The sequence below is a fragment of the Borostomias antarcticus genome (genome assembly GCF_949987555.1).
Source record: "Borostomias antarcticus genome assembly, chromosome: 2".
Classification (NCBI taxonomy): domain Eukaryota; kingdom Metazoa; phylum Chordata; class Actinopteri; order Stomiiformes; family Stomiidae; genus Borostomias; species Borostomias antarcticus.
The window spans coordinates 13974695-13990199 of NC_140235.1; the positions used below are offsets into that span (position 1 = coordinate 13974695).

General features: G+C 44.1%; 1 protein-coding gene across 1 annotated transcript in view; it reads left to right on the plus strand.

Annotated features, from left to right (window-relative positions):
- Positions 1-15505, plus strand: part of LOC311321404 (E3 SUMO-protein ligase ZBED1-like) — a gene marked incomplete at both ends in the record, with an annotated part of 35690 nt that overhangs the window by 16102 nt on the left and 4083 nt on the right. Inside the window, 2 exons of the mRNA XM_084453380.1 lie at positions 13350-13453; positions 14057-14308. Of these exons, the coding sequence (XP_084309506.1) occupies positions 13350-13453; positions 14057-14308 (356 nt within the window). The remainder of the gene's footprint in view (positions 1-13349; positions 13454-14056; positions 14309-15505) is intronic.

A 15505-nucleotide genomic window follows, 5' to 3' on the forward strand; every position in this document is an offset into this window, starting at 1 on the left:
CACGCCACGGCCCCACAACTCAGCCCCCGAGTGCGCTAGAGACGCATGGTCTTCACCGGTGCGGGCGGGTAGGTGGCCCGGAGAGGGGTACACTGTCCTCGACCAGCTCTGACCTGAGGGGGCGGAGTCTCACCACCATGCCACTGTCCATGCCACAGACCCCACAACTCAGCCCGAGTGGGCTAGAGACGTCTTCGCCGGTGGGTGCATGGAGATTGCCTGGTCCATAGTAGTTCTAGCAGTAGCTGTTACATACAGCTGCAGCAACTAGCCCACCTCACATTTTCTCCAGGAAATGTACTTTCTAGTTATTATTAATCACCCCATTTTTTGTCTCCTTAACTACTTCTTCATACTTTGTCCTAGAAACTTCATTCAAACTTTAAAATGTTCACAATGTTTAGCTCTTTAACGGATCCATTCAGATTTTTTTTTTTTTTTTTTTTTTTTAGAAATTTTACTGTTAAAACTGTTTTTTTGTCCCATTGAAACTTCTTGAAACTGCTTTTGGAATGTTCAGAAACTTTGTTTTTAGAGTGGTGGCAGCAGTTGCTTTGAAAATATTCACACATTTTGTAAACTGCTGGCACTCCTACAGTTTTGACAGCTCACACACATTATATAACTGTGCTGATTCGTACAATCTAAGTATCTAAGCCGTGTGACTTTTCGCTGTATGACGATTTGTTCGGCAACTGCGCTCTCCATTGAAACGTATGGGCCCACACTACCTTTTGAGCTGCTAATTTTGCCTTTTTCTAACTTGTCGCCATGCCTACAGTATTTAAGCTACACTGACATATCATAGCCTAAAATGTTCAGCATTTTCTCAGGATTCCTACGGTGTCAATATCTAGGCTGTGACCTTTATACTTTTTGAGAGAGAGCTGTCTGAAGCCAACATGCCTTTCCATTGAAGTGAATGAGAGGATGCTCAGTGTCAGTTGGGATTTGAATTTGGGGACACGTGCAGGCTCTCTGTACAGTGTTGAATATTGTTGTCATTTTCAGAGAAATGCCTTTTAATATGATCCTGTTAGCTATTTCCTAATTATGATGATTGACCTCTGAGTATGGCTGTCGGCTTGAGTTTTCGGTAAGCAACGGTGTCCCTCTTCCATAGAGTTATGAGATAACGACATTCCATGGCTGGTACACTCTGGGCCAAACACCACTGTTGTGGTTAGAGATAAAGGCCTGGGCGCCGAGGCGGCGTAGGTTAATGGGACTAAACAAGGCCACAGAAGAGACCAGAGACAGTCTTATTGGAGAAGAGACGAGGAAGGGGGGGGACACTCAAACCACATAAGAACGTTGCAACAAGACCAATGCTTTGATTTGGGTTCAGACAGCATACAGAGAGGTCAACTGTACATTAGGCATGCCATCGTCTTTTGTATGTTATACCTTCTGGAATAAACCGCTTTTGCTTGAGACTCAAATCCCGTGTTGGAGAGATTAATTTGGAATACACCTGACAAGGAGACACTGGACTGTGTGGTATTGTGTGAGATTGGGGGCCGTCTTTTATTGAAATGAAAAACACAACGCAGAGCTAATCAAGGACAATAATAAAAGACAACGAGATTCATCAACAGGCACCCTTTTATGACTACTGTGGTGGCATTCATATTCCTTCCATCCATCCATCCACCCTTCCTTCCTTCCTTCCTTCCTTCCTTATATTCAAAGAAATATTCAGAATGACACTTTTTCAGGCTGCAAACTCAATATATTTTCTCCTCTTTTAGCTATTGAACTCAATAAAACTATGAGTTATGATGAGTGGTCTAATCTATTTTTGAGTGTAGTACTAGCAGTACTTATAACAAACACCTACTGCTTTTCACTGCTACTGCTTCTAACCTCAACTTCCATACAACACGTCCACAGCTACTGCTCGGCCCGGGGTGAGCTATAGACACATGACCGGTGTTCGGAATCGCTCCCTCGTTCTCTCACTGCCTATTCCCTATATAGGGTTCACGATGTAGTGAACTACCTAGGGAACAGAGAAAATGAAGGGTACATGCACTGTTCCCTGGAAATCAAGGTGAATTGTGCGTAATAAATAGTGGACTCTATAGGGAACGAAAATTACGTGGAGAATTCGGACACTACAAACAAAATGGCTGACGCCCTATATAGTGCACTATATAGTGAATAGGGAGCGATTCCGAACACAGCTATGGTCTCCAATGAGGGGTGCATGGGGATGGCCGGGCAATCACTGACCTGCCCCCCACAACCTCTGACCTGAGGGGGCGGAGACTCACCACCACGCCACCGTCCCCACATCTCAGACCCTGAGTTGGCTAAAGACGCAGTTTTCACGGTTGGGTGCATGAGGGTGGTCCGGGGATCAGTACACTGTCCTCGACCGGCTCTGACCCGAGGGGGCGGAGTCTCGTCACCACGCCACTATCCACTCCACTGTCCCCACATCTCAGCCCCTGAGTGAGCTACAGACACACGGTCTTCACTGTTGAGTGCATGGAGATTGCCCCTGACCTGCTCTGACCAGAAGGGGCGGAGTCTAGCCACCACGCCATGGACCTCACAACACAGCCTCTGAGGTGGCTAGAGACACATGGTCTTTACCGGTGGAGTCAGGTAGGTGGCCCGGAGAGGGGTACACTGTCCCCAAATGGCTCTGACCAAAGGGGGCGAAGCCTAACCAGCACACCACTATCCACCCCACGGGCCTCGCAACTCAGCCCCTGAGTGGGCTAGAGACACATGGTCTTCACCAGTGGAGTCTGGTAGGTGGCACGGAGAGGGGTACACTGTCCCCGACCAGCTCTGACCTGAGTGGGCGGAGTCTCGCCACCACGCCACTATTCACACCACAGAACCCACTTTTCAGCCCCCGAGTGGGTAAGAGACACACAGACTTCAATGGTGGATGCATGGAAATTGCCCGGAGGTCACTGTACTGTCCCCGACTAGCTGTGACCCAAGGGGGCGGAGCCTAACCAGCACACCACTATCCACGCCACGGGCCCCACAACTCAGCCCCTGAGTGGGCTAGAGACACATGGTCTTCCCCGGAGCGGGCGCCGGAGAGGGGTACACTGTCCCTGACCAGCTCTGACCTGAGGGGGAGTCTCGGTGCATGGAGATTACCCGGTCCGTAGTAGTTCTAGCAGTAGCTGTTACATACAGCTGCAGCAGCTAGCCCACCTCACATTTTCTCCAGGAAATGTACTTTCTAGTTGCGATTATTTGCTTTTAAAATGGTAATTGCGATTAATAATTGTGATTCATATTTAAAATATTAACATATAATAACCAAAATGCTCCCAAATCACGTTGATCCCTTTCTTGCTACTAACTCACTGACCTCATTTTCGCTTATTTTTTCACTACTCACAGCTGCGGGTACTCGTGACACTTGTCTTGACCTACTGCTATCTGTCTTCTCAGTGAAATTGCTATGCACAGCGCACTCAGCGGGAACGCATGTGATTGGTCAGACAGCATAAGGGCCTGTGATTCATCCGTGTAGTCCTAGCATACTCAATTCAAAGCAAAATTATTAATCACATTAATTGCGGCCTTTTGCGATTAGTTAATCTCGGAGGTCATAATCGCGATTTCGATTAATTCACGATTAATTGTGCAGCCCTAATGTAGGCTAGGGTACAGTAAAATGTTGTTCGTATTTCATTGTATAACTGCGCACAGCGCGTTGAATGGCTCGGCCCCTCTGTTCCTCTCTCCCTCGCACACACACACTGGCCCTGTCTGTAACAGCCCCTCCTCCGCTCCTCTCCCTGCGCTCACATGTCGGAGACAGCTGAGTAGAATCAATCCGGAGTAGGCCTACACGAATGGTTAGTGATATCACCTCTGCACACGTGTCCAAAACGGATGCAGTTAGTTAACTCTGATAAGTTAGTATGTTAACACAACACTGGCAATCTGGTAGAGCTAAGTTGGCAATCACGTTATATTAGCTAGCTAGCCAGTCAGCTAATTAGAGCAGCTGGCATTGACCAACATTTATCTAAACTAAACTAATTACTGAACAGTGCATCATGCTAGCTAGGGTAGCCAACATCAGGAAGCTCAGACATTCGCTACAGTAACAAGGCAGCTCATCCCCCATTAGCAGTGTGAAGTGCTTCAGCGACCATGCACAGTAGCCAATGTGGATCAAGTTTAAGGACGCAGCACGATGATACAGGAAAATCCCCCATAATTAAGATCAGTGATGGAATAGTGGCATTAGAATGTGTCAGTAGCCACCACATTTGGGCTTTTATGGCCACATTTTTTTCAGATTTGGTGTCATTTTAAATGAGCTATTGATGTGTCATCACTAATGAACAGTGAGTAGAGTAGACACCTTGTTCCCAACACAAGAGGGAGAGATGGGGAGAGGCACAGGCAAGTGACTGTAGATGTTTACAAAAGCTAAATGACTTCAAAACCCAGGTACTATAGCCTACTGAACTGTGATTTTTGAGTACCGTTAAACCCCTAGTATCGAGTATCGAATTAGTATCGTTTTAGTTTCAAGTATCGCTTCAGTATTGAGTAGTGTGATACTAAATTTGGTATACGTATCGTAGTCAAAAATTTGGTATCGTGACATTCATGACATCGTGGGTAGATTATAATAGTGCACCCTTCCCTACCCTTTTTGGGTGAGTATTTGCACTTTGGCATGGAATATGTGTACTTCTACCACCTCTGAGGACAATTAAGACTTTGCAAGACGTGTGATTAAACTCAAGTAGACCCCCCCCCCCCCCAAAGTCTCCAAATCCCCCCCATCTGAGAAACATAGGGAGGAATTCCCCCCCAGTTTGAAAAATGAATTTTAAGCACTGCCCTGAACCTCCCTTGATAGCCTTCAAGAGGGCCCCAACTAAAAGTGTCACACAGTCATCTACCATCTGATCGACCTAGTAATTGGTTGAAATCTGAATTTAAGGGGTATAGACGATATAGATTTATCCTATGGACTATCCTATGGCTAGACATTTTAAACAACATCATTACCCTTCTTCCAGGATCAGACAGGAGGGGTGACTACCTGTCTGCTGTTTTTCTGTAAGTGTAACTTGTAAATTGTAATTGAGTATTACAGTTTATCTGTAGCATAATCTTGGAGCCAGCAGCAGCATTTCACTGTGACTGTACACCGTACATTACATGTGACGAATAAAAGGAATCTTGATTGATCTAAAAGGACTTTCATTCACTTTGATTGATCTAACTAACGCCCTTATGACTTTCATTGTAGCCCTAGCTCAATACTGGAACGATCAGTAAAATTATGGTCTCTATGTTTCAGGTTCATGGTCCACAAATAGGGCTACATGTCCATAATAGCACACTACCCCTTTAAAAGCGACTCAATGTAGTTTTTTAACCTTAAAATAACAGCTTCAAAATCATTATGATGGTACACTGTCTTGTAATAGGCAGAAAGTTGCCTCTTTTGTTCCCAACCCTCCTCCAAAATGCTTCTTATTGAAATAATAAGTTTGTTGTAGCGGGCCACTATTTTTGCGGAAAATCCGTAACGCTTTACGGCATTACTTCACACACCAACCTCCACTGGCTATTGCTTAAATAATAGTAGAAATTCTCAAATCACAGTATTATACACATCATGGTGGAGGCGAAAAAGACCAAAGAGGAACATCACAGAAAGAAACCAAGCCAGAAGCCAAACTAGAGTTAATATTGGTTTGGCTTTTACTTGCTGGCGGGAGCTTGAAAGGCTGCAAGACTGACGCGGAGCAGGCCTCTTTGCTGTTGAACTTGTACTGTAAGTACTGTAGGCTACTATTGTTAGCTAGCCTATATTAGGCTAGCTAGCTTTCTATGTCTTATGTTGAAATTGCTTGGTGTTTGGCTGTGCTAGCTGTGAATGTATGAGGATGCATATAATCTAGCTAGCTTGGGGCACCATGTTCCCTAGCTAAACTTCAATCTGGTAGTGTAGTAACTTTTTAGACTAATTGCTAGCGAGTTAGCGTGCTGACGAATTGCAATGAAAGGCTATGAGTCTGGCTATGAGACTGACTCTTATGTTGTTAGAATTGCTTGACGTTTAGCTGTTAGCTGTGAATGTCTGAGGATGCATGCTGACTACATTGCATGTGTTAGGCTGACGTTTGCTTGCTAGTGTAACAGTTGAGTTAGAGTTGGCGATCTGACAAAGTGTGTGGTATGTATGTGGAATTGAGTTAGTTTTGTTAGGTTTTTATAACATATTGCAGCACTAGTTGGCTACCCACACAATAGGATTGTTAGGAGCATTGTGCAGCATTTCATGACTAGTTGGCTAACCACACGGATTGTCAGGAGCCATGAAGTGCAGCATTGTATGATTTGTAGTTACCGCATTGAGAGATGGATGCATGCACGTGTGTGTACGTACTGTTGCAAGTTGGGCCAACGAGGCTGTCAATAGACCAAAATTAGTTGTGACTATCATACATTACATCTAGGAATATATATATATATATACATATACACACACACACTAACTAGGCCCTTTTATTCCAGCTATCAACTGTTTTCTGTTGTCTCATGTGGGTGTTTGGGGACTGGTTTCACAAATGCAGACGTGCAGCTGTACTGAGCAATTTTACGACGGTTGTGCAAAAGTGAACCTGTAGGGGCGCCAAATCACAAAAATACCACATCCTACGTTGGGCTGCTTTAAAGAACATGGCCTTTCACCACATAAAAATGTCAGTCAAAAAATAGCCAACACATCAAGGCACTACAGACTGTCTTCGGGACATCTTGCCTCTTTCTCAATTCTGTAACTAGGCTAATGCAAATATTTGTGTGACTAAACGCCATACAAATTATTGACTGCTTAGTTGTTGACCAAAATATTTGAAGTCAGTGAATACAGTAAGACACCCATCTACAGTAGCTAGGGGTGTAACGGTATATCGGTGCGTTCGTTTATAACTGGGAGGTGGCAAATTGCGACTTGCTACAAGGAATTATTAAATAAAACGCCGCATGAACTCGCACTTCCTCGTCGCAAATTCGGATATGTTTCTCAGCCCCCAGTTGCTCGAATGCACTAGATATAACTAGGTAACTGTGATATAATGGTATATAGCTCGAATGCACACAGGTCGGAGGTAGGTATTTTGCCACTTGCGACTTGCCACCTCCGACCACAAACGAATGCACCATATGTATTCGTACCGTACGGTCCTACTTTCGGTACAGTACAGTCATGTGCTGAGCGACCCGATGGATCATTCGAGCAGATCCCTTTCAGTAGACTGACGCAAAATATTTGTCACAGTTGTGACAATGGGCTGTTTCTTAATCGGCTCCTGTGAAATAGCGCCACACTTTGAACCTTTCACTCTCTCTGCCATCGCTTCTGTCACTGTGAAAACGAGTCTCCTCGCATCGCAGGTGTGTGTGTGTGCGCCCCCCCCTCCCCCCCTCAGTTCGGCTCGCTCACACAGCGAAATAGGCTATACATGGGGACCTTTGTAATCCATCTCTCATCTAATTGTACCGCAAGTAACTTAGGCCTACCATATTTTGCCGAGCACATAAGTCATTTGTTATAGGCTACAGTCCCGTGTGACCCGTCTGTGATTTGGAAACGAATAGCCTATACGAGCAGTACCATCATATCAGCGCACAACTCACATTTGTCAGTGGGCTCGCGTTGATATTCAGTCGTCCTCATTACCGTCCTCCTGAGGTAAAACTATTAATTATGTTCGTTTGCCTTAGCCTAATGCACCATAATGAAACACAGGTAGGCTAAGGAAATCATTTCTATATCACGGAGGTTCCAATGTAGGCTATAGTCCAGGGGTGGCCAACCCGCGGCTCGCGAGCCGCATGCGGCTCTTTGCCCGTCAATGTGCGGCTCCTCCATCCATTTATAAAAAAAAAGTTGGCTTGCGACTCTTCCATCCTTTCATTAAAAAAATAAATTCATTCATTCCATAAGAACGTCTCTCTATCTCTCTCTAGTTTCGCTGTGCATTTCTTCCAGCCCATTTTAGTTTATTGCAGATTTGTCATAAAATATGATTCGTTTCGCTAGGTCGCGAGGAAGTCGCGTGAGAACCACTTCAAACCAATCATATAGGTAGCAAATCACCTTGGTAACAAAATAATTGTAAACAAAATAATTTGCTTTGCGTGGGTCATTCTCTTTTACGACAAAAGCTAACGTAGCCTAGGCTACACAACCAAAGAAAGAAATGCGCAGCGAAAAGAAAATATGAAGACGAACACAGGACATTTTTTACCCGAGTGGGAGAGTCATTTTTTCTTCATAGAACGTAATGGTAAGCCATTCTGTCTGATATGCCAGACATCATTGGGACATTTCAAAGCCTCAAATCTCCAGTCCAGTCCAGCTTAGCCCAGTCCAACCTAACACAGTCCAGTCCAGTCCAGCCTAACCCAGCCCAGTCCAGTCCAGTCCAGCCTAACCCAGCCCAGCCCAGTCCAGCCTAACCCAGCACAGTCAAGCCTAACCCAGCCCAGTCCATCCTAACCCAGCCCAGCCTAACCCAGCCCAGTCCAGCCTAACCCAGCCCAGCCCAGTCCAGCCTAACCCAGCCCAGTCCAGCCTAACCCAGCCCATTCAGTCCAGCCTAACCCAGCCCAGTCCAGCCTAACCCAGCCCAGTCCAGCCTAACCAAGCCCAGTCCAGCCTAACCCAGCCCAGCCCAGTCCAGCCTAACCCAGCCCAGTCCAGTCCAGTCCAGTCTAACCCATCCCAGTCCAGCCCAGCCCAGCCTAACCCAACCTAGTCCAAAATATATTATGTCAGAAAATATCTTGTTGTATGTATTAATTTTAAATAAATTAACTTTAAATGTATATTTAATGGACAATAACGTTTTTCTTATTATTTTAGACTGGGGTGCCTTGGGATTTTAAGTACTTATGAAGGGTGCGGTGACTGAAAAAAAGGTTGAGAAACGCTGGTATATATGGTGTGGCTCTGGGTGGTACCACAGTAATTTTTGTGGCTCTTAGTCTCTGACTGGTTGGCCACCCCTGCTATAGTCCTTGCAATGAGAGAAATGAAACTCCGAAGCTGCACACAGCGCGCGCTCGTTTGTACATGCACGTTTGCGCACACAGTCTATATCTCTGTGGGAAAAAAGGCTGATTTATTTTTTTGTAAAGATTATAATTTATTTAGTTTCAATTTTTATTGCATTTAATTTGTTTTAAATAAGTGATTCAAAAACATATTTTTAAGTAAGCTATTCGTTTTAATTTCATTTTCTACTGCTGGGGACATCGTCACTGCCAGCAGGTCTTCCCTGTCTGCTGACAGTGTTGACATTTTTCTGGCCAAAAATATGAAGGTTGAGTGAAGTGGGGTAAATGGGGTATGAATGAGGGGGAAACACTTAAAAGAAAAAGAAACAGCAAAGTTACTTGACACAGCATTGTAGGCTATTCCACTGGTCAACATTGTTTTTTGTTATGTTGTTGGTTTTTTTTTGGGGGGGGGGGGGGGGGGCAGTGATGCAGCCTGAAAGGTATTGCTGTTAGTAAATAAAATTATATTAAAAAGATTGATTCAAGATCATTTTCAAAGAATAGAAAAGGAATCAGAGTAGTGCAGGCGCGCCACTCCTGAACCGAGACGTCCGTACCGAGGTACGTACCGAACCGTGATGTTTTCGTACCGTAACACCCCTAACAGTAGCCTACCAAAACTGTTCTGTACTTGTGGGTTCGTTTCCCTAACACCAATAGCTTATATTTCTTGCCCACATAGCAAGGTAGGCTAGGCTACAGTACCTCTCACGTTTCACGAGGCTAGGATACCACTGTCTCAGGCCCCCAGGATTTGAAATCTAAAGTGAAGCCCTATTCACCTTATTCACCTCAGCTGCCATATTGGTCAGTCTGACGTAATTAGGGGTGCGGATGCGGAAGTGCCCGTTGACTTCAATGTTAAAAGTTCGCTGTAAAAACACCACTTTAAGAACCAAAATAGTCAAAATAATAGGCTGAATACACTATCAGGGTTACAAGCCCACCGTCAGACTCTGTTTTTCACTGCCGTTGTTTTCGCGTTTGGAAATACATGGGATTTAATGCAACTATGGCTCTGCGATTCTCTGAATTCGGTGCACATTGACTTGTCTGGGTTTTGTAAAAAATACAACAAATAATTGTGTTTCTGAACATTGCATCTGATAAAGGACTATTTAAACCTCTGAGAAAAAACCTTTCCCCACCTTAGGCATGAAATCCCAAACATTAAGCATTTCTTTGTCACCTAAGTTGTATAATATACAAACTAATTCTTGCAGAATATTGGTAATCATCTGTCCCTTGTTTAAAATAAATAAGTAGATTTTATTTTATTTTAAATATTAATAATTTGACCGTCAAGTAGGATATGGCGACTTTATGTAAAAACGGTCTTCATATATTATGAAAATATGCATTAACTAAGATCTGATTAGGGTTTCATATATTTTCTGGTTGTCCACTACATTCTACATACAGTTAAACAAACATTTATCTAATATTTCTTATTATTATCCGAAAATGTATGAACAACTATCAAATAACAGGGTTGAACTCACTGTAACAGGGTTTAACTCACCGTAACAGGGTTGAAGTGACAATATTTCAATTCTGTATGGATTTACTTGCCTAAGAAATTAATGACAACATTTAATCCAATTGAAATTGATTTTAATGAATTCATTAAAACAGACGAGGAAAAAACTTAACATTTTACATTTTTTGCATTGTAAAGTAGGCTGCTACTATATGTAGGCTACTACTGTATATAGCCTAACTGCTGAGGTCTCTTGCAAATATATAAAACATAGCGTGAAATGAATGAGCTGCGAACGATCTACGGTGTGTGTGTGACACAGAGGGAGTGAGTCGTAATGACCCATGGAAACATAGCCCACTGTGTCTTTTATATACGGACACTAGGAACATGTCCTTATACCAAAACCACGCAAACAGGAATAGTTCCTTCCCAAAAAGTGAGTGAAAAGTAGTTATTATAATTACAATAATTTATCTAATATTTCTTATTCTAGGCTGCTACAATATGTAGGCTACTACTGTATATAGCCTAACTGCTGAGGTCCCTTGCAAATACAGTGGGGCAAAAAAGTATTTAGTCAGCCACCAATTGTGCAAGTTCTCCCACTTAAAAAGATGAGAGGCCTGTCATTTTCATAATAGGTGTACCTCAACTATGAGAGACAAAATGAGAAAAAAAAATCCAGAAAATCACTGTGAGATTTTTAAAGAATTTTTTTGCAAATTATGGTGGAAAATAAGTATTTGGTCACCTACAAACAAGCAAGATTTCTGGCTCTCATAGACCTGTAACTTCTTCTTTAAAGTCCCAGTTAACCAAAATCAGAGATTTGCTTGAAAACACATTCTGTGTGTTAGTGATGCATTGCTGATAACATGTAAAAATGGGATGAACCATGTGTAGTACTTAATTGTGAAGTTAGACCAGTTTTGTGTTTTTGACCAGTTTTGATTTCTGGATTTTCTGGGCGGGCTTAAAACGGTACCGGATGACGTAGAGCGGTGTTCTTAGCATATCCCCGCCCTAACACTATATAAAGCTAGAACGGATTTGAATCTTCGGTTCTCCTGCTCAATCTTGAGTCTAGAATTAGCTAGTTTTTCTTAGTTAGCAATGCCTATGCATAAAACTAAACGAAAATGCATCCTTCCTGGACGCCAGCAGGAATGGGATGATGTCTCCTTCTTTCACTCCCGAGTAAAGCTGAAATGAGAAGCAAATGGTTAGCATTTTTGAAGAGCCATGGTGTCACAGAGGAGTCTGTCACCGCTAGCGCCCGCCTCTGCAGCAAACATTTCACTCCCGAAAGCTTATGCAATTATAATATGAGGCTTTTGGGTTTCACGGACTCACGACTGGTCCTGGTGAATTCGGCGGAGCCAACCATCTCCCTCCCCGGCCTCCATTCTCCTCCTGTCGCATCAACCTTTGGTGCCGACACTGCTGCCTTGTGTGCTTATAGCTAATTAACGTTATAACGTTAGCTAGGTAACGTAAGCAATAGGAAAATACACTGCTACGTTAATCTACAAAATGTGTCTTGACATTTATGTGGTAATGTCAGCTATGATGAATTATATGTAATCTTAGGAGGAATTATAGCTAACATTAGCTATGTAGTTTGTTGCAGATGGGAGTGTGTATATAACCTTAGTCTAGCTTACATAGCTAGCAGCACCGACAGGCGACCACCCACCAAATAACGTTACGGATGATATATTATGACTATAAGCGTTAACTATACAGAAACTGCCTGCCATATTTGTGGCACCTGATGTGCGTATGGGTTCACCGGTAATGGTAACAGTATATTTCTCCAGCGGGAGACCGGGAGGCGGGAGCGAGGGGGAGGGTTAGGTAGACCAGCTGCAGCTGGAGAAAGACGCACCCTCTCCCAGTGAAGCGGTGCTCGGCGGCTACTGGCTGAACATTCCAGTTCTGTTGGATATGTTGCGGGAAAGTTGAAGCCGAGTGCTCGTTATTCTCACACATAACATTGCCAACGAGAGTGGATGAGTCTGTCCCGATTATCAACTCCGGTAGTGTACGCTTCTTCGCGCTATCAGCGCTGTTCAAGCCAGTGACTAAAAGGTACATTTTAAACAACTTTTTCCATTGATCCCAAGGGACGACAGGATCGCCTGGGAGGGATAGGAATGGGTCCGGAGGTGGCAGGGAGAAAATAGGGACAGACTCATACATTCCTCGTTGCCTGTTTTTGTATTTTGCATCTAAGGGCAGTAACACTGGCGCGTTGGTATAGAGTAGCTACAGTTTTACCTGTGTTGTTTGTCAGGAGGTAGGTTAGGAGGAAGCATTTGTGCGTTTGACTCATTAGACAAGTGTAATTTCAACTCCTCTCTGTTTTCACAAAGCTGTGCCTTCCTACCACAAAAGAGACGGCGTGCCTGTGTGACAATATGCAGACCAGAGAACGGTACTATTTGACAGGTTCTTCCCTCCACACCCCCTCCCCACGCAATTGGGTGTGGCTTCGGTGCCTTCAGCAGACACGCCCCCACAGTCTCAGACCAGAGAATGCTGCTGATTTTTAACCGATTTTGAAGCCTTATTTTATATACTTAGCGACATTTTTAATCACTCAGATTTGGCTGGGCGGTTAATGACATGTTTTCCTGTGGTGTGTGAAGCTCATAACAAAAATTTGAACTGGGTTAACCTGGACTTTAAGAGGCTCCTCTGTCCTCCACTCGTTACCTGTATTAATGGCACCTGTTTGAACTTGTTATCAGTATAAAAGACACCTGTCCACAACCTCAAACAGTCACACTCCAAACTCCACTATGGCCAAGACCAAAGAGCTGTCAAAGGACACCAGAAACAAAATTGTAGACCTGCACCAGGCTGGGAAGACTGAATCTGCAATAGGTAAGCAGCTTGGTGTGAAGAAATCAACTGTGGGAGCAATTATTAGAAAATGGAAGACATACAAGACCACTGGTAATCTCCCTCGATCTGGGGCTCCACGCAAGATCTCACCCCTTGGGATCAAAATGATCACAAGAATGGTGAGCAAAAATCCCAGAACCACACGGGGGGACCTAGTGAATGACCTGCAGAGAGCTGGGATCAAAGTAACAAAGGCTACCATCAGTAACACACTACGCCGCCAGGGACTCAAATCCTGCAGTGCCAGACGTGTCCCCCTGCTTAAGCCATTACATGTCCAGGCCCGTATGAGGTTTGCTAGAGAGCATTTGGATGATCCAGAAGAGGATTGGGAGAATGTCATATGGTCAGATGAAACCAAAATAGAACTTTCTGGTAGAAACTCAACTTCTCGTGTTTGGAGGAGAAAGAATGCTGAGTTGCATCCAAAGAACACCATACCTACTGTGAAGCATGGGGGTGGAAACATCATGCTTTGGGGCTGTTTTTCTGCAAAGGGACCAGGACGACTGATCCGTGTAAAGGAAAGAATGAATGGGGCCATGTATCGTGAGATTTTGAGTGAAAACCTCCTTCCATCAGCAAGGGCATTGAAGATGAAACGTGGCTGGGTCTTTCAGCATGACAATGATCCCAAACACACCGCCCGGGCAACGAAGGAGTGGCTTCGTAAGAAGCATTTCAAGGTCCTGGAGTGGCCTAGCCAGTCTCCAGATCTCAACCCCATAGAAAATCTTTGGAGGGAGTTGAAAGTCCATGTTGCCCAGCGACAGCCCCGAAACATCACTGCTCTAGAGGAGCTGCATGGAGGAATGGGCCAACATACCAGCAACAGTGTGTGGAAACCTTGTGAAGACTTAAAGAAAACGTTTGACCTCCGTCATTGCCAACAAAGGGTATATAACAAAGTATTGAGATGAACTTTTGTTATTGACCAAATACTTATTTTCCACCATAATTTGCAAATAAATTCTTTAAAAATCAGACAATGTGATTTTCTGGAATTTTTTTTCTCATTTTGTCTCTCATAGTTGAGGTATACCTATGATGAAAATTACAGGCCTCTCTCATCTTTTTAAGTGGGAGAACTTGCACAATTGGTGGCTGACCAAATACTTTTTTGCCCCACTGTATATAAAACAGCGTGAAATTAATGAGCTGACAACGAACTACCGTGTGTGTGTGTGACACAGAGGGAGTGAGTCGTAATGACCCATGGAAAGATAGCCCACTGTGCCTAGCTAGTGAGGTGACAGACCACAATAACTTATGTTTGCATCCTTTACTCAGTCTGTCACAAATCTCTTTCTGAATTTGCATGTGACGTGCATCACGTACTGTCACAGGCTGAGGAGGTGGAATGAGCTCAAGCACCTCATCGAATGGACACCACAGTACATCCTCTTTAATCCGGCGTGGTGCATGCATTTGACTTGAACGTCGGTTTCGTCTATGGCAAGGATTATTCCTGGATACAATGCCTTATCATAAGTAAGCACACACCACTGACCTATGACCTCTGGGGCATCCCAATTGATTTGTTTCTGCCCTTGTAACACAGTAGCTTGCACTTTCTTGACAAAGCTGAAATGATGTGTATTCCAGCATTCACATTGTAACTGTTTCCTATAGATTGAGCACATACAGCTGACATCTCGTGATGTTCTCTCACCTGGAGCAAGAGTTACCACCTGATGTATCCTCATGGTTTGTGGGACTGCTGGTATGTTGGATGGCATCCTTTCGAGTGCCTGCTCGACAGCTTCACCTTCGACAAAGAACAACTTGATGGAAGTGTTGGTCTCTGAAAGCGCCTTGAAAAGCTTGTGGGCATTGTGGATGTCCCGGCCATGGCTTATGAGCATGTCTGCTGTCCTCTTCAAGGCTGCTCCAACACCATCTGGTGCTCCTTTCCCGTGGCTCGACTCGAAAAAGTTCCAAGTCCCTCTCAGGCCTCTCTTTGCTAGCTCAGTGCTAAACAGGAAAAAGTTGCCTTTTTGTCTGTATTGGGTACAGGGCCCATCACTGAAA